Below are 18,536 nucleotides of genomic sequence, written 5' to 3' on the forward strand. Positions count from 1 at the left end.
AAAACCTCTTTAACCCGAACTAATTGAGGTATTGAGGGTCCAGGTTGTCCGAATGAATGAATACAAATACAAATGTGACGACCAGCAACAGGCTCTGGGCCCAGCTAGACTGGTCCTAGTCAATTTACAATCCCCAGTGAAGATCAATGGCCCTCTTAAAACTGTCTACTCCTTTGCTCATTACCACCTCTTCCGGTAAGCTGTTCCAAGGTTCCACTATCCTGCTAAAATAATAATTTTTCCTAATATCCATGTTAGCCTGAGATTTAAATAGCTTAAAACAATGACCCCTTGTCCTGTTTTCAGTGCTAAACTTTAGCCCCGTAACATCTTTTGTTTTAATAAATTTAAACAGCTGAATCATGTCCCCTCGGTCTCTTCTTTGCTCAAGACTGTACATTTTTAGCCTTCTAAGCCTGGAATCATAATCTAAGTGGGAAAGTCCACTTATTAGCCTTGTAGCCCGCCTTTGAACCCTTTCCAATACATTAATGTCTTTCTTAAGATAAGGAGACCAAAACTGAACAGCATACTCCAAATGGGGTCTTACCAAACTTCTATATAAGGGCAGAAGAACTTCTTTAGATTTATTTGAAATAGATAAATCTAAAGAAGTATTGAAGTGAGGATTAAACAAAATAGCCTAATGTCCTTACTGTTGATATTGTACTGTTCGATATCTGTTTTCAATGCATTTCATTGGCATCTTTCCAACTTCTTGACAGTAAAAATTTTTTGAAATTTTGAATCAGAAGCTCTGTGAAAAGCAGGCTAGAAATTAGATGCTAACTTTAATTAATAAATAAAACAATTTAAAATGATACAATTCACAGCCTTTCTATTCAAATTTATTGCATGTTCGCTGGTAATTTGCTGTCAATACCTACTTAAACTATCAAGTGTGTTAAAACATATAAGATTGGATGGTTTAAAAACATTTTCTCAAGAGACCAAACAATAGCTTGAAAATATCAAGAAATTCAACTTATTGTGAGTTGAGCCATCAAGAATCACCAGCATTGGGAAGTCATTGTAATACATTGTAATGGTGTACGAATTATATATTATAAATGAAAAAAATCCTTATTGTTTTTAGTACTTACTGATTTTTACTTCTGTTTTGGGGGGAGGTGCAAAGTAAAGTAACTCTTGACTGGATTTTGTAACTTATTTTTGTATTACCTTTGATCAGTTCAGCATATTGAAAATTTTGTATTATTTAGAGATGGCTTGTTCATAAACAGATGAAATATGAAGGAGGTTTTCAAGGTAGAACTAATAAACTAGTTGATAGTTGTTATTCATTTTGGCAAGGAGGAATTTTCCCCCTCATTCATAGAGCACTCTGTTTGACTGGTATGTATATTTCTAAAATAAATAAAAAGGATTGCCTATAGAAAAAACTGCTCTTTTTTTTTTTTTTCAGCAAGAATAAGGTATCCAATCTAGTTTTCAGGAAACTTACTAATAGAAACTTAGAATATAAACTAATTTTGGCAAGGAAAAAAAATATTAATTTTTAATGTCAATAGTTCAAAGGAATTTTAATCTTAATATATTAGATCAGAAGTTCAACCGTAAACCTAGTATTTTTCAAAGTATCACTTTGTTTCTTATGAAACCTACTGCAAAAACACTACAGTTCTTAAAAGCAGCCAAAAGTCTCAAAATTACGCTTTCGAAATTCTGTTAACACCCTACATGAGCATTTTCAACTGAAAAGTATTTTTGCAAAACTACCTGGTCTTGAAAATGTATTAGGTTATTTTGTTGCAGAAACCATACAGCACTTGATAGCTTTATATAAAATAACGACCAGATGTTTTATTTTTGAAATCTTTTAACCCTTCAAGCGGCCGTGACGTAAAATTCCTTCACCCAGCAATGTATCGAAGAGCGACCGTGTCGAAAAATTTCGCCATGAATATTCTTCCATAGAATTTTACGCCGCAGCCGTTCTCGAAGCAGAATATTCAAGGCCAAATTTTTCGACACTGCCGCTCTTCAATACATTGCTGGGTGAAGGAATTTTACGTCACGGCCGCTTGAAGGGTTAAGTCAACCCTACAAGAAAGAGATTTTCTGCTCCAAAATAAAAAACTTCAGATTCTTTTTAAGTATTAAATCAACATTTAATGCAAAAAAAAAAAAAAACTTTTAACTCTGAAACTTTTAAACATTTATGTTCAACATTAAATTAAGTGACTGCAAGGATGGATACAGAAATTTTTCAAGGGAGGAGCAAGTGATTTTTATTGCATTTTGCTATGTATACTGATTTTAAAATATTGATCACAAAGGTTTTGGACTTTAATTCCAAAACAGTTCTGGGATAGGATCCCAAACCCAAACCTTCCTTCATCTAACATCAATGTAACTCATTTAGATTTGCGTTTTTTGAACTTCGTTTTAGAAAAATTACCGGTTGAGAGTCCCTCGGGAGGGGCGATCGCCCCAATCACCCTCCCTTGTACCCCTCCCTGAGTGACTGTCACATTATTGTTCTTTCACGAGCATTTTAAAATTTAAGATTCTATGTAAAGCTTTCCTTCCTCTTTTTTAAAGGCTTTTTTTTTTTTTTTGATTTTGTTATGTAAACATTTTGTGTTGGGAAGATTTTCTTATTCTGAGTGTTCAGTGATATGATTGATCAGGACTTATTACATTTAAAATTATAGAAATTTAACTCAATTGTTCAAGTTCTGTGTGTGTGTGTATGTTTTCGTAATTATTAAAACATTACAACATCTTTCATTTTCTTTCCCTTTTTTTTCTTCCAGAGCATCAGACGTTGAGTTCTGAAAATTGGTTATTTAACCAAGAAGCATTACAAGAATACATATTAATTAACTGTCAGTTTCCTCATGGTGGGCTAATAGATAAGCCTGGAAAGTAAGCTTTTCAAATGAATTTTCTTGTTTTAAATTGTTGGTAAAATTCTTAGTACTGAAAAAATAACAAAGCTATATATACAGGGTGTTTGAAAAAGAACTCCCCTATTTTGAAATGACATAATAGCAAAACTGTGAGATAGAAAGGTGAAATAAGTTGTATGTTACACCAGGGCTCTGGTATTTTTTTATACATCAATTTTCAAAACCAGTTCAAAAATTTATGAGTGCTCTAGACAAATGTTTTTTAATTAGGGTATTAAAGTGCTTACTGAACAAAGGTAAAATCTCATTGTGATGTGTTCGATACGGCCACCTTTCAGCAGTAACCATTCAATTGCGTAATGTTGACCATTCACGGTTAGAACAAGGTTCTTATAATAGCAGGGTTCGCGTTTACGCGCTATAGCGGGTTTTTTACGCAAATTCGCGGGAAAGGGACGCAACTTCCGCGAAAATTCGGGTCCTAGGGACCCAGAACACCCAAAAGATAAAAACCAGAAAAAAAATTGTGGAAAATGCTGAAGATCTATCTAGTGAATGCTTTTAAGCTTCAATGACCAGGAGAATCAACAGAAAAGGATTAAAATGACCCTATCTCTGTATCAGCTATTCAAACACACCCCTACTGTTGACCAGTCAATGGAATTTTAGTGATAAGACTGGAGCTTACAGTGACCTCCTGGGCAGAGCTCAAGGAGCAAAATATTGCAAGTTCATAAATAGCCCATTGTACTGTATTCTAAGAATAAGTTCTCCCTCAACTTTTATCTTGGGGAAATTCCTGAAAGCAATCTTCAGGATTGATACAGGACAACTGAGTAGTAAAAGCTTATCTATTTTGCATTCACCTAACCAGAATTACTTTTGAAAATTATTATCTTGCATCCTCAATAAAAGGATGGGTGAAAAAAAAAAAGGCGTACATTTTCCCGATCGCGCAAAACACAAAGTTCTGAACTTAACTTTTTTCTTGTTAAATTACTTATGAATATGAATTTTATACAAAAGCAGTTTAACCTTGTTCATTTTCTAGTAATTCACCTATTTCTGAGGGGCTATTTTTATTTGGACTTGCAAAAGTCCCGTATTAATCGATCGCGCCATTTTGAAAATGGCGAAATCTTAAAAGTAGCACCAAAGCCAACACAGATATTTTAAAAGAGTCACAATGAAGTCAAAGTTTCTAATTTAAGATTGCAAATGAGCAATTTTCATACTCATGTGAGAAAATGTTTCGTTTTTGCGATCGCGATTTTTGCGTTGTGTTAATTCGCTTGCGATTTTTTTCTATTTCTATGAAATTGCCATTGATAATTGATGGAAGGGGGGGGGGGGCTAGTTGCTTTTTTTCACCTAGAAAAATGTTCATGAAAGCAAAGGTTAAAGGAGTGCTTTCTGCTTGATCAATCAAAGGCATTTATTTTTTATTTCATGGTAAAATCCAACTTTAAAGTAAATTTTGAGTTTACCTCATTGTAACTGACTAAATAGTTTCTCAAATAACTAAATATTGCAAGTGTATTATTTGAACATATGATAATCACAGAAAAAAAGGGCAAAATTAACCAATTTAGTTTATTTCATACCTTTTTCAAATAACTATGTGGATAGTTTCTTTTCCCTAAGTATAAATAGTTGTATATTATTCAATTATGTGCTAAGATTTTCTGTTTAAAATTTAAGGGACTCATTTTTTCCGCCAAAGGACCCAAATCTATTTCATTAATGGGTCCTTGGGACCCAAGTTACGGATAGTTGATCGCGAACACTGAATAGAGACAAAATTGCTCATATTTAAGCATATCACTTGCTCAGAATGGCTCCGAGACTATTTGGCTTGAAATTAAAAACTGGAGTTCTTATTTTTGATATACACCCCCGTTTCAGAAATGATTCAGCAAGTTATCATTTTTGAGGAGTAAGGTACTCGGTTTCGAGAAGACACATGCTCATTTTTTAAAGGACAAATGCTCGGTTTTGAGAGGAGACATGCTCATTTTTTAGATGACAAATCCTTGTTTTTGAGACTGAAATGATCTTATTTCTGAAACTGAAATGAGCTTATTTCTGAGACACGCATGCTCATTTGTAAGCAGGGTTTGTGATTCTTTTTATTTTTTAAAAAATTTTTAAAAATCCGATTTTTTTTTCATTATTAAAAAATCTTCAATAATGTGTAGATATCAATTACTTTACCTTTATAAACATAATATATTTAAATTGTTCAATTTGGATGAAGAGAAAAAAAAAAACCTTATGATAAAGCAGTCCAAACTAATAAATCCATTCAGCTTACTCTAAGAAATAGGATAACTTCTCTAAACATTCAAAAAGATTTGTAAATACATTATAATGTTTTGATAAGATGCAGGGTTCGTACTTAATTTCCAAAATGAAATGAAGGAATTTTGAAGGAGTAAAATGAGATTTTGAAGGAATACTTTTGGGCTATCCTTAAATGGTCTCACACTTCATTTTCGACAGATTTGACCCCCTTCGTCACACTTTACCTTACTCCGTCCCTTGTCACATGTCATATTTTTCATAAACATATTGTTATAATAACTGTGTGATGTCACTTTTTGGCACCCTCTCTCTTCCCCTTGTCACAATTTCATGAGCCCGTCTTCTGACAAGGCATGGCATCAGTTGTAGATGACTCTTTTTACAATGTCAAAACTGAAATTTACTAAACAATTGCTTTTTTAACCCATTCCTTGATCAGCCCGAAACCCCTTAATGCGCATGCCGCAGTAACGAACGGAGTTGCTTTTTGCTACCTTGTAATAGCTCTTTTCTCCTCATTTTGCTATCGGGATTTTAATGCTGTTTTTGCTGTTCAACTTACATTCGAAAATCGCTTCGCTTTGTTAGTTTTTTGGCACTGAATTAAATGGTGCAATAAAATACAAGGTTGCTAATATGTGCTGAAATATTCATTAAATTTACATTGTACGTAATGGGAAAATAATAAACAATAGAGGATGGGACGAAAAGCAATTCTTTTTATAACACTAAATATTTTCAGTAAATTACCGCCCAATAGCAAGGGCTAAAGCAAAAATACATGCCTTGCCTTCAATCCTCGAGTTGAACCGAACCATTGCTTTGGTCACTCGTCTGGTCTGCGCTAATTCTATATTAGCTACCAGTTTGTTTGGCACTCTTGGCTTCCTTAAGAGGTTTTCCATCTCCAGCTCAGTCACTATCCTATGCCGGGCTGATGAGTGCTAATAAGCACGAAATTGAAGTCCTCAGCTGGAAATGACTGAGCTGGCGATGTATTTCACTAAATATTTTATTAATTTATTTTTCTTTTTGCTTTTGTCTCAGTATATCATTTTTTTTTTTTCGTTTTATAAACTTAAAAAATCAAAACTGTTAAATGTAAGATGATCTATCTTTCAAAAGGGCTCAACAAAACATTTTTTAAACAATTGACTGATCCATCCAATCTGTGAGCAAGGGAATTGAATGGACAAAAACGCTTTAACTGTGGGAATGATTTTCTAAAAGGATAAAAAGTATTCTTCGGTGCCTTTTGATACGTTGTGACCCTTCAAAACGACCAATAAACAGAGACATCCCTTTGCTGGTCAGTTCTTTTATCATAACTCTGATGACTTTTAAATCCCTTCTGAGTGCCTAGGTATCAGTTGCTCAAGCGTTTGAAGTATTTTAAAGATAAATAATTTCAAAAGATCAAAACTTGCGGCTAATCCTCTATTTCCCTAAAGGATACTTATGTGCATGCAACTAAAAGCCCCCAGCTGAGAGAGGAATAACAGAGATGGCCTGGGAGCATTGTGAGAGAGGTCGATTCCCAAAGGAGATGTCCCCCTTGGTGTCTTGTGGTCAATCCTTCCACATTATTTTCTTACAACACAACAGTTTAAATCAGAAAAAAATTTTAAAAGCAAGCTTTACTGCTTGTATTTGGGAACATGTCTTCAGAAGAAAAAAAAAGAAAATCTTGCTTGAAATTGAGTCAGATTGTTTTTTCTTTTTTTTTTTTTTAAACATATTTGGATAATACATGAAATACACCGCCAGCTCAGTCAATTCCAGCCGAGGACTGCAGTTTCGTGCTTATTAGCACTCATCAGCCCGAAATAGGATTAACCAAGCTGGAGGTGGAAAACCTCTTAAGGAAGCCAAGAGTGCCAAACAAACTGGTAGCTAATATAGAATTAGCACTGACCAGACGAGTGACCGAAACAATGGTTCGGTTCAACTCGAATATTGCAGGCAAGGCAGGTATATTCAGTAAGTTACCGCCCATAGCCAGGGCTGAGGCAGAAATACATAAGACTTCCTTAAGAGGTTTTCCACCTCCAGCTCAGTTAATCCTATGCCGGGCTGATGGGTGCTAATAAGCACGAAACTGCAGTCCTCGGCTGGAATTGATTGAGCTGGCGGTGTATTTCATGTATTTCTGCCTCAGCCCTTGCTATGGGCGGTAACTTACTGAATATACTTGGATAAGTTTTAGTTTGTTTTATAAGATTATTTACTAACTAAGGCAATTTGATTATTGAAAAGAAACCAAATATTTTATTTCTATTTTTAAAATCTGATAAAAGGAGGTGCAATTAAAACATTGGAGCTAATTTAAAACAATAAAAAAAATCTGAAAAAGAAAGGGAGAAAACGAATGTTTTGTTTTGTATGAGTAAAGCAAAAAGAACTCAAGCTATTATCATTTCATTTGTACCGTAGTATATATTTTATGTTTTGCATGGTCAACTATTACGTATAGTCAATGCGGGCGTCATAATTTTTGTTTGTGAAATTAAAAGTATTCAAAACCGTATCACTAAAAATCCATCAAAGGGTGCCGCGAATATAAAAAGCTATAATTTAAGTTTGAAAGTATCATCATTTAAAAATAAAAAATAAAAAAAACTAATAAAAAAATAATAATAGTATACAAATAAATAAAAAGCATAGTAAACACATTATAATTTAAAAAAAGAAACATACTCGTACAAAATTAAGATATATCAGATGATTTAAAAAAATAATATTGTGTAAAATAAATTATAAAATTTGAGGAATATATGAAACATTTAGTTAAGGATGCTTGTGTAAGAAGGTGGATCTTTGATAACATGAAAAAAACATTTCCGTTTCTTTGCTTTATTCAAGCATAGAAATATTGGTAAAATGAGTAAGGAAATATTTTCACACTTGTTTATCATGAGTTCAAATGCCAGAATGATAAGAAACAAAGCTTCCACGAAAAGATAAAAATGTATTGCCTGATTATTTAAAGCATTATACGTGTCCCATCCAAGAGTATTAAAAGGTTAATATCTTAGTAAAATAAAATAAATTACAACAACAGTTTCTTGAAATACTATAAGTTATATCCCTTTTGACTAAGGAAAAGAGCTTGATTACCGCTCCCCTAAAAGCACCAGAACCCAACAAAGAAGCGCAATAACAGGGTTCTGCCCCTGGAAGGATCGCCGACACATATTCGGCCGATGCAAAAACTGCTAGAAACGCCGTGGCGACACAGGATCATCAAAGGCAATTAGAAACCATTTTCTTGCAATGAGCCTGCGGGGGCAGTTTTAACACAAACTGCGCGGCCGATCCTGTATCGGCCGGGGCAAGGAATGACTTAATACAATCACTTAATATAGCACATCTACTTATGTATTTTTAAGAATTTAAATATTAATTGGACAAAACTTTTGCGGCTGAGAGCGTGGTGGAGGAAAAAGCAATAATCATAAAACTTAAAAAAAATAGCCAAGCGCCATTTAAGCATGATTTACTACACTTATGAAATGTCTTTGTCATCTAATAATATTTTCACATTCAACTTTTATAACTTCTATAACCAATTTGTAAATTATATCTTTATGGAGAAATATATCAAATTATTACATTAAAATCACTCTTATACCTTTGCCCGTGTGACAAAGTCAAGTTGTTGATTGAAATATTTTAAATTACTGTCATAGAAGACGATTAGAGAATCTAGATCTAAAAAAGTAGTTTTGAAGGAGTTAAAACCAAAATGAAAGAGTTTGAAAGGCCCTTCAAAACAATTTCCTAAATAAAGGAGTATAGGAGGAGTTTTTTGAAGGAGTGTACAAATCCTGAGATGTGATTTTGTTTAATGCTTTGCTTTCAGGTAAGGTTTCCATCATCATTTACGTTTATAATATACAATAATATGCTGAACAATTACTTTTCATAACTATATTAGTTATGGTGTATAAGAAAACTGCAAATTTTTATTTTGTTCTTAAATAAAAAGTAATAGGAAAAAATTTTGTACTTAATTAAAAAGTAGAAATCAAACGTTTTTAAAGGTTGAAGTTTCAAAACATTAAAAATCATATTTGAAAAAAAAAAAAAAAAGAACTACTTGATATTAATAAAAGAAACGTTAGCATGAAGTGAAATCTGTTCTTGCAATACAAATACAAATGTGATGATCAGCAACAGGCTCTGACTAGGCTGCTCCCTAGTCAATTTATTAGTCCCCAATGAAGATTAATGGCCCTTTTAAAGCTATCTACCCTCTTGCCTATTATAGCCTCTTCTGGTACACTGTTCTGAATACCCACAACTGTACTAAAGTAGTAATTTTTCTTAATTTGTATGACATTAACATATCCATAATAAATGCTGAGTACATAAATATTTTAATATGGGGTGACATCAATAAAAACTCGAAAAATATAACATTTATAAAATATTTTTAGTCTACAAATCTTAGTTTTGTATGTATGTCTCCAAGCAATTCATTTGACTTTCCCATTGAGTTTATTTTCTACTATTGGTTATAGTAATCTAATCATGCCCAATAGTTTATTCACATTGTTAAATTTTATTACTTTTAAGTAGATTATGATCTAAAATTAGCTGCACCAATGTGTAATTAAAGTTTTTTTTTATATTTAGGAAATTCTAAAGCTAATGATTCTATTTTAATTAAATGATTAATTCATAACAGAAAATGTATCCTATTAGGAACTTCCACTCAAAACAAACAACTGAAGTCCATTATTTTCTTCTGTGTTTCAGATATGCTTGAAATAATTGAGGGGCCATCAGTTTCATACATCCCTTACTTTTTAGACCTCTCAACGGCTCAGTTAATATGCGTCTAAGGCAAGTTACATGAAAAGCATTTTAGTTTTTATTTGTATGTAAACCGGCTTAAAATTATTAATTTATTTATTTATAAATAAATAACAACATAAACGCAATTGGTAAAACTAGAAATACATCGAAAAAACATACATATGGATAGAAAGGCTTACCAGATTTCTGAAATGTTCAACCAGGCCACCAGTCATTGGGATAGCCCCCCCCCCCCCCAGTAAACAGTGCTGATAGCGGACTGAATAAAATTTTCAGAAACTATGAGGAAGTTCAACTCTCCCCTCCCCCTTCCCAGTCAGTAAAAACTTTGGAATTATTCAAAATTATTGAAAATAAACATAAAAAGTTGTATTTATTTTTTCAAAAGCTGATTCGATGTCACTTTTACAAGTCATATGTTTCAAATGACGAAGTAATTATCCAAAATAATCCTACACAGTTAATTACTTTTAGACTCTTCTTAATTTGCAGTCGCGCTTGTTTTATACCGAAGTCGAAGAAAAAGAAATAGATTATTATTGTAACTCTGGTACCCGATTTCATCGCCAACAGGAACTAGCGGGACCTTTATGGAGCAGTATCATGAAGCTATTAGGTGTAGCCAAAAATTCGCTAAAGTGCACGGTTTCGCTATAAATTGACGCGACTGTACTATTATAAACTTGTTTGAAATGAAGAAATAAAATTTCACCTTATTTAATGCCAAAATCCAATCCTTAATCCAGTGGATAATCCAAGATGACTCTTTATAGCTTCCTTCTGTTTCCTGCCACGGAGAGATACTTTGGTTGAATGGTTGGCAACGTTGCGCTGTGCGCAGAATGGAGTGAATCAAATTCGTATCGTTACACGTGCTGTAAATAGTTCTTTAGTTTTAAAGGAAGATGGAAGAGAGAGAGATCCAAAGAAAAATTTGTTAAAAATCCCTTTATTAATTGTGAACGTGAGGTTTCTTCATTAATTATTTGCATTTAAATCAAGATAATATCTACTTTTTTGTAATATATGGAAGTTTTTGAGATTCTCCCTTATTTCAGATACAAGATTGGGAGAAATTCAATTTTAAGTAATAATTTCTCAAATGAGAACATACTAATGCTCATTTTTGAGCATAACATTTTTAAGAGTGTTCAATTGCATAATGTTACAGCTATGAAAGGTAGCCATATCGAAACAATGGGTTCGATGTGGGCAGTGAGATTCGGCCGCTGTTCAATAAGCACACTTTCATACATCAGTTAAAAAACATTTGACTACAGCCCTCTCTGATTTTTTGAACTATTTTTGAAAACCGGTGTATAAAAAATTCCAGAGGGCTGGTTCAACATACAACCTATTTCACTTTTGTATCTCATACGGTTTTGCTATTATGTCATTTCACAATAGGGGAGTTTTTCTTTTCTAACACCCTGTATATCAATATATATATATATATACACTGAAGTGACAAAATTCATGGGATAGCAATATGCAAATATACAGATGGCAGTAGCATCGCGTAGAACAGGTATAAATGTGCAGTGCTTTCGCAGAGCTTTCATTTGTGTTCAAGTTGTTTATGTGAAGAGATTTTGAACGCGGAATGTTAGTTGGAGCTAGACGCATGGGTCATGCCATTTCGGATATCGTTAGGGAATTCAACATTCCCAGGTCTACTGTGTCAAGAGTGCCGAGAGTATCAAATTTCAGGCATAACATCCCACCATGGACAGCGCAGTGGTCGACCGCGTGCACTTAACGACCGAGACCGGCGACGTCTGCGTAGAGTTGTGAATGCTAACAGATAAGCAACACTGCGTCAAATAACTGCAGAAATCGATGTGGGACGTACGAGGGACGTGTCCGGTAGGACTGTGCGGCGAAATTTGTCTTCCTTGGGCTATGCCAGCAGAAGACCGACTCGAGTGCCTTTACTGACAGCACAACATCGCTTTCAGCGACTCTCGTGGTCACGTGAGCATATCGGTTGGTCCCTAGATGAATGGAAAACCATGGCCTGGTCCGATGAGTCACGATATCAGTTGCTATGAGCTGATGGTAGGGTTCGAGTGTGGCGCAGACCCCACGAAGCCATGAACCCAAATTGTCAACAAGGCACTGTTCAAGCTGGTGGTGGCAGCATAATGGTGTGGGCTGTTTTTACATGGCATGGACTTGGTCCTCTAGTGCGACTGAACCAAACAGTGACTGGAAATGCTTATGTTCAGCTACTTGGAGATCACTTGCAGCCATTCATGGACTTCATGTACCCCAACAACGATGGGATTTTTATGAATGACAATGCACCATGTCACCGGTCCACAACTGTTCGCGATTGGTTTGAAGAACATTCTGGACAATTCCAGCGAATGATCTGGCCTCCTAGATCGCCCGACATGAATCCCATCGAGCATTTATGGGACATCATCGAGAGGTCTGTTCGTGCCCAAAATCCTGCACCATCAACACTTTCTCAATTATGGACGTCTATAGAGACAGCATGGCTCAATATTCCTGCAGAAGACTTCCAACAACTTGTTGAGTCCATGCCACGTCGAGTTGCTGCACTTCGCCGGGCGAAAGGAGGACCTACACGATATTAAGACGTATTCCATGACTTTTGTCACTTCAGTGTATATATATATATATATATATATATATATATATATATATATATACGTATATACGTATATATCAATAGAGCAACAAACAGACAAGGTTACAACATATATAAATGATAGAGATGAAGCCAGTAGACTTCAGCTGTGGAAACTTCATCCTATGGTCGAAAGACCAAAAAATTTATACTAAAACTGTGAAACCACTATTTATGATAAAAGATGCAAATTTCAATTCAAAGTCAACTGTCTGCAAAGTTTTTCTTCTTGCCTCAGTAAAAAAGTTTTTATTGGCATCATTGTTTCGCAAGCCATCAGAATCAAAAGAATTTGCAACACGTTTACAGCATTCCACCAAGAAATTAATCTACTTAAAAGTAAACTACTTGAAAACCATTTCCCGAATAATCTCGTAAATAATATTTTCTCTAGCATAGCTTTAACCAACACTTTGCTTCACTGTAACCATCTTACTTGTCACATGTATGATTTTTCTGGAGGAAACCAAATGTTTGAACTCCAGTTGATGATGTTTTTTTAATTTAAATTTTCGGTCGACCTGGAATGTCTTAGGAACTGTTTTTATGGATGCCACATTTATTTATTTATTTATTTATTTATTCATTGGAATAGTTAGATTTTAATTTTTATCAACTGGCACAGAAATGTCAATGATGGATGTGGATTTAGATTTGCACCTGGACACATAGGTAAGACTTTTGATTTTTGCTGGTGGTATGGTGGAGGGACATTATTGATAGCCTTGGCTTCTAATGTCCGAGATGAAACCCCAGTGCTTAGTTTTAGGTCTTAGTTCCCAAAATCTGCTTTCATTTTTCACATGTGGTGCATTTTGCCCAATGTAATCCTGAATGTTTATTTTTTCGGAACTGGACATCCTATTATTAGTTTCAGTAGAAATTTTTTGGTCTTTCGACCATAGGATGAAGTTTCCACTGCTGAAGAGTACTGGCTTCATCTCTATCATTTATCTATGTTGTAACCTTTTCTGTTTGTTGTTCTATTGATAGTTATATTTACCTGGTTTATTTGTTTGGCTTCTTTGCGCATCTTTGGGCTTGTGGTTTATGGTATTCTATTTTTTTTTCCTCTTTAATACATTTTCAATGTAAATATATATATATATATATATACATATATATATGTGTGTGTGTGTGTTCATTTTCCATTTGCTTATATTTTCAGAAATAAAGACTATTACCATACATGTTATTCCTTGAGTGGTTTGTCTGTGGCTCAACATTTTGCAAGCGGTCACATTGGTAAAATCAAAGTAATTGGAGATGAAGATAATGAGCTTGTAAGTTATTATAGTTTTGAAATTTATTTTTACCAAGTTCTGCATAGAAACTATCTACAGTAGAGACCTATTAACCAACCAATACATCGCCATACCCGTTCTCAGTTGCAAAATTTGAATAGTCAGAACAATTATCAAGCAAGGTGCTAACTCAGAATAAAATCTACAACCATACTGGCAGGGGACGACCAGATAAACAGTAATCTCATTCAAATGCAAGTTATGCTAACCTATTACAGTAATTCATCTAACTCAAAATCGCTGCTCAAATTATCAGCAGTCTCTGCATTTTCATTCAGATAAAAGACTTATTTATGACTCTAAAAATAGGCTGTGAAGCCTGATGGAGAACAGTGTTAATTCTGTACCTCAGAGCTAACCGTAAATCCAAAAATTCATTTTCTGTTTATTAATGCATTGTTTGTAGAAGCCTATTCCACATCAAGCCTTATGAATGTAATTCTTTTTTTAAAAAAAAACTCCTTTTTATTTTTTACCGGGGTTAAAAGAGTGCACGTCCGATCCTTTGGATGTGACATAAAAAAAGTTTTTCCTCTCTTGTAAAGTTGCCATTATGTGTCTTATGCCAACGTCTCTTGAATACTAAATGCCTATCCCATTTGCTTCTGAAGGTGATCCTCCGCCGGTACTCTAACAACGCTACCTGACGGCAATACATGGATGGAGTTGCTATGACGATGGATCCAAACAATTCAAATCAAATCGTTAATTGGTCAATTTCAAAATTTAATTTTAGAAGTTAATCAATTGTGTTCTCCACTATTAATTTCTAACACTTTCGACCTTCAATAGATGGCGTCGCGAAGGTACCGAAATTGTTCTATCTAGGATCAGTTTGCTCTATGCTAAAAGATTGAAAGCGATAGGCATTTAGTATTTAGGAGGCGTTGCTTATACAGAGCCGAATTTAGCTCTATCCGACCCCAGGCAGATTTACAGGAGAAAAGAGTTGAACTAAGACTGATAGTAATAAAACTGGAGAAAAATATTATTGTAGCAAAAAAGACTGCAGATCATAACACTGATACTTATATCATACTTCGAATACCACCCATTTCATTCGATGGTAACGTGCCTTTTAAATTCAAACGTAAACAATTTCCTGTTACACTAGCCTTCTTAATGACTATAAATTAATTTTTTTATGCACAAAATATTCTTGTCATCTATGGCATGGGGCGAAAAAGTTCACTCTTGATGTTGGTTTGTGATTAAACAAAGCTCTCAGAGTTTATTCCTAAATGAATTGTTTCGAAATGTTTTCTGAAACTTGTGTGTTTTGAATTTTATGTTTTCTTCCCCTGCATATTGTATTGTTGATCAGACTTCAAATTAGCTGAAAAACAGCATTAAAAATTTTAAATGTAGACAACATTTCAAAACATAGAAGCAAATTAAATTTTGAGAGGACTGAACAATGAAATTAACCAATCATTTGAATTGGACAGAGTGCACTGTATTATTGATTTACTTTTGAAATTTTGACACAGTATAATATTTTTTCTGCTTTCCTTTCAGTGTCCAACACATCCAGTATATAATTTATGCTTTCAGAGTGCTTTGCAAGCTATTCAGCACTTCAAAAGTCTACCAGTCCCTGATTTACCTGAAAAATTCAAGAATGAAACTTTATAGAACATTTTATAAAATAATTAAAAACAATTTACTTCATTAATTAGAAGAATTTTTGATCTTACCTGTAATAAGTACAATATGCAAACCATATCTTCAAACTATTTTCTTTGCAAAAATATTTAAATGCTACATAATACAATTTTATGTAGAATTTTTGTTTCATCCTTCAACTTATATATCATTTCCCGATTCTCGGACCTGTTCCTCGGTCATTATATAAATTTTGATTTAGTATTCAACAAATGATCTGTACAATTGGCACAAATTGCACCTAATTTTATATAGTGAATATTGAAAAAGTTGGTTTTAAATCATAAAACCAGCGGGAAAGAAATGTAATAAAATTTTTTTTTATTTAATTGCATTGGTATTTATTTGCAGCTGTTTAAAAAGTGAATATCAGTGTATAAATTATTATTTAAAATAGTAGATTTTAGTTAAGTTAAATTGATAAATTATGACCAACTAATGAGGCAATTAGGTATGGAAAAGACCTTACCAAAGCAAGCTCTTAGCAAAGTGTTTGTTTTGCATAGTTAATATTATCTATCTCAGGTCTCAGGGGTTTCCAAGTTTTTGAGGGCTGCAGCTGCAACCAAAAGTCTTGTCACAAGCTGCAACATAACAATGGCAGTGACCGAAATACTTTTTCCAAAGGGGGGGGGGGGCTTGAGCACCCTAATGAATATTGCAAGCTAAAAAAGAGAAGAAACATTTCCAAAGTATATGAAATGTTCAGTAGAAAAATTGAGGTTTATGAAATGTTCAGTAGAAAAATTGAGGTTGTCAGCTTGTAACCACCAAAAACGATGTCTCAAATTCTATCTATCTAAAATTTTATGTATAAAACCCATTTGAAATTTGGAAGTGCGCATATAGTACATAAAATGCAGTATTCTTTAATGAACAGCGTTTGGAACAAAATGGATTTTCTCAAAAATTATTTTTCTTGCATATGAACATAAAATTAAATGCTGCAAATAATTTTCCCAAAACACCGCAGAAAATAGGTACCAAGCACAGATTCAGAAATTTTTTCAAAGAGGGGGCGATTGATTTTTTAACTTACCTCTTACTATGCATCTGATTTACACATGCTTGGGGGGGGGGCTCTCACATCATTTTTCTAATTCTAAAACAGCTAAATTATTGAGGTCTATCCAAGGAGGTCCTCGAGCTTATTCCTTTCCTTTTCTGTTGAAAGAAGTATTCTTAAATTGTACTATAAAACTTCAATTTTGTAATAATTCTGGGGGAATGTTTCAAAACTCCCTCTCCTCAACATCATCGAAAATCCTCTTGAATTGCGCTTTTCGGGACTTCTTCAGATTTGAAATATTACCATAGGAAAGTCACTGAACCCTTTCCCTCCCCTAACTCTATCTTAGATGTCTACACTCGCAATGAGGAAACATATAAATAAACTAGATACTTCAACATTTTTGTTGGTTACTCATTGTTAATTTTAAAATCTATTTTTATAACCAAGTTTTATATATTTATTTTTATAACCATTTGTATTTTTGCATGGAACTTTTATACATTTTGAGGAAAAAAAAACTTTTCCAATGAAAGATTCCTTTTAGCAATAAATTCGTCTTGACACCAAAGCAGTGGTGTTCCCATAAGGTTAAGGTTCCCATAACTCCATGTCCGCTGTATACCAGGCCCGTGTCCAGGATTTCAAGGGGTTCAAACTTTTTTCCTTAAAACTTATATTCTCAAAGGAAAGTAACTAAGCATGTTGAATAAACCATTTTTGTTCGATAAGTAGACCTTTTTTTTTACATTTTATGTTTTTTTAAATGAAATTTTTTTTACTTTTCTTTTTTTTTTCAGGAATTTAATGAAAATATAAATTTGATACCAAACAACTGCTGTTTCGCATAAAAACATTCTTCTGATATATGAAACGACAAATTCATCCAGCAAACACCAAAGGCGTATCCAAAGGGAAGGATTTGAGGATACATATATCCTTTTCCGAAACCCAACATACTTTCCCTTTTTGAGCATAAAAAAACCTAATAGTAAGCAAAGTAACCATTTCCCGTGCCCCTCTATTTTTTTTCTTCTTTTGGCTACATCATTGTCTAATACTCTCTTTAAATAAGTTTCCCCTGCATGCTCAGCATTGTCGGACTTTTCAGCCATTCCTTCATTGTTATTTTTTTCAAATACACTCAGTCGCAAAAAAATATATGCACCCAGAAGAAATTGAGCTACACTCACGAAACTTGGCAGACACGTAGTGTATAAGGAGATAAGAAGATGATAAAAAAAATTCAGAATAAAAGATAATTTTATTAAGCAGTTACAGCATGCAAAAGGTTACAAATCAGTTAATAGTAAAGCCACCTCTGGCAGCTATACAAGCCGAAACACGGCGTGGCATCGAATCAATTAGGTCACTTATGACCCCCTGTGGAAGATCATGCCATAATCTTTGCAACTGTGTCGTTAATTCCTCTATATCCCGGGATGGCTGCAGTTGCCTTCCCAGCAAGTCTCAGACATGCTCTGTTGGCAAAAGGTCTGGTGAACTGGCAGCCCATGGAAGTACGTCATATCCCTGAAGACAATGTTGAGCGAATCGCGCAGTATGTGGACGAGCATTATCCTGCTGATAAATGGCACCAGGGCGACTTGATAGTATGGGCAGAACAATCAGCGTTAAAATACTGTCCATGTATCTGCGAGCTATCAAAGTGCCTTGGAGAACAACCAGAGGTGATCATGTGTCCCAAGAAATCGCTCCCCACACTGTCACACCTTGTCAAATAGCTGTATGCCGCTCGACAACAAATGCCGGATCGAAGCTCTGGCCGGTGCATCTCCACACATGTGTACGGTGATTATCAGCACTGAGACTGAATCGGGATTCATTGCTGAAGATCACACACCTCCAGTCTGTTACGCTCCAAGCTGCCCGAGGTCGGC

At 34.3% G+C, this 18,536-nt stretch overlaps 1 protein-coding gene across 1 annotated transcript in view; it reads left to right on the top strand.

The window, feature by feature from the left end:
- Nucleotides 1-15,921, top strand: part of LOC129227258 (protein farnesyltransferase subunit beta-like) — a 37,645-nt gene extending 21,724 nt beyond the window's left edge. Inside the window, exons 10-13 of the mRNA XM_054861775.1 lie at nucleotides 1,224-1,356; nucleotides 2,781-2,892; nucleotides 13,826-13,940; nucleotides 15,480-15,921. Of these exons, the coding sequence (XP_054717750.1) occupies nucleotides 1,224-1,356; nucleotides 2,781-2,892; nucleotides 13,826-13,940; nucleotides 15,480-15,596 (477 nt within the window). The 3' untranslated portion in view covers nucleotides 15,597-15,921. The remainder of the gene's footprint in view (nucleotides 1-1,223; nucleotides 1,357-2,780; nucleotides 2,893-13,825; nucleotides 13,941-15,479) is intronic.
- The last annotated feature ends 2,615 nt before the right edge of the window (nucleotides 15,922-18,536 follow it).

This window comes from Uloborus diversus, chromosome 8 (assembly GCF_026930045.1).
Source record: "Uloborus diversus isolate 005 chromosome 8, Udiv.v.3.1, whole genome shotgun sequence".
NCBI classification, from domain to species: domain Eukaryota; kingdom Metazoa; phylum Arthropoda; class Arachnida; order Araneae; family Uloboridae; genus Uloborus; species Uloborus diversus.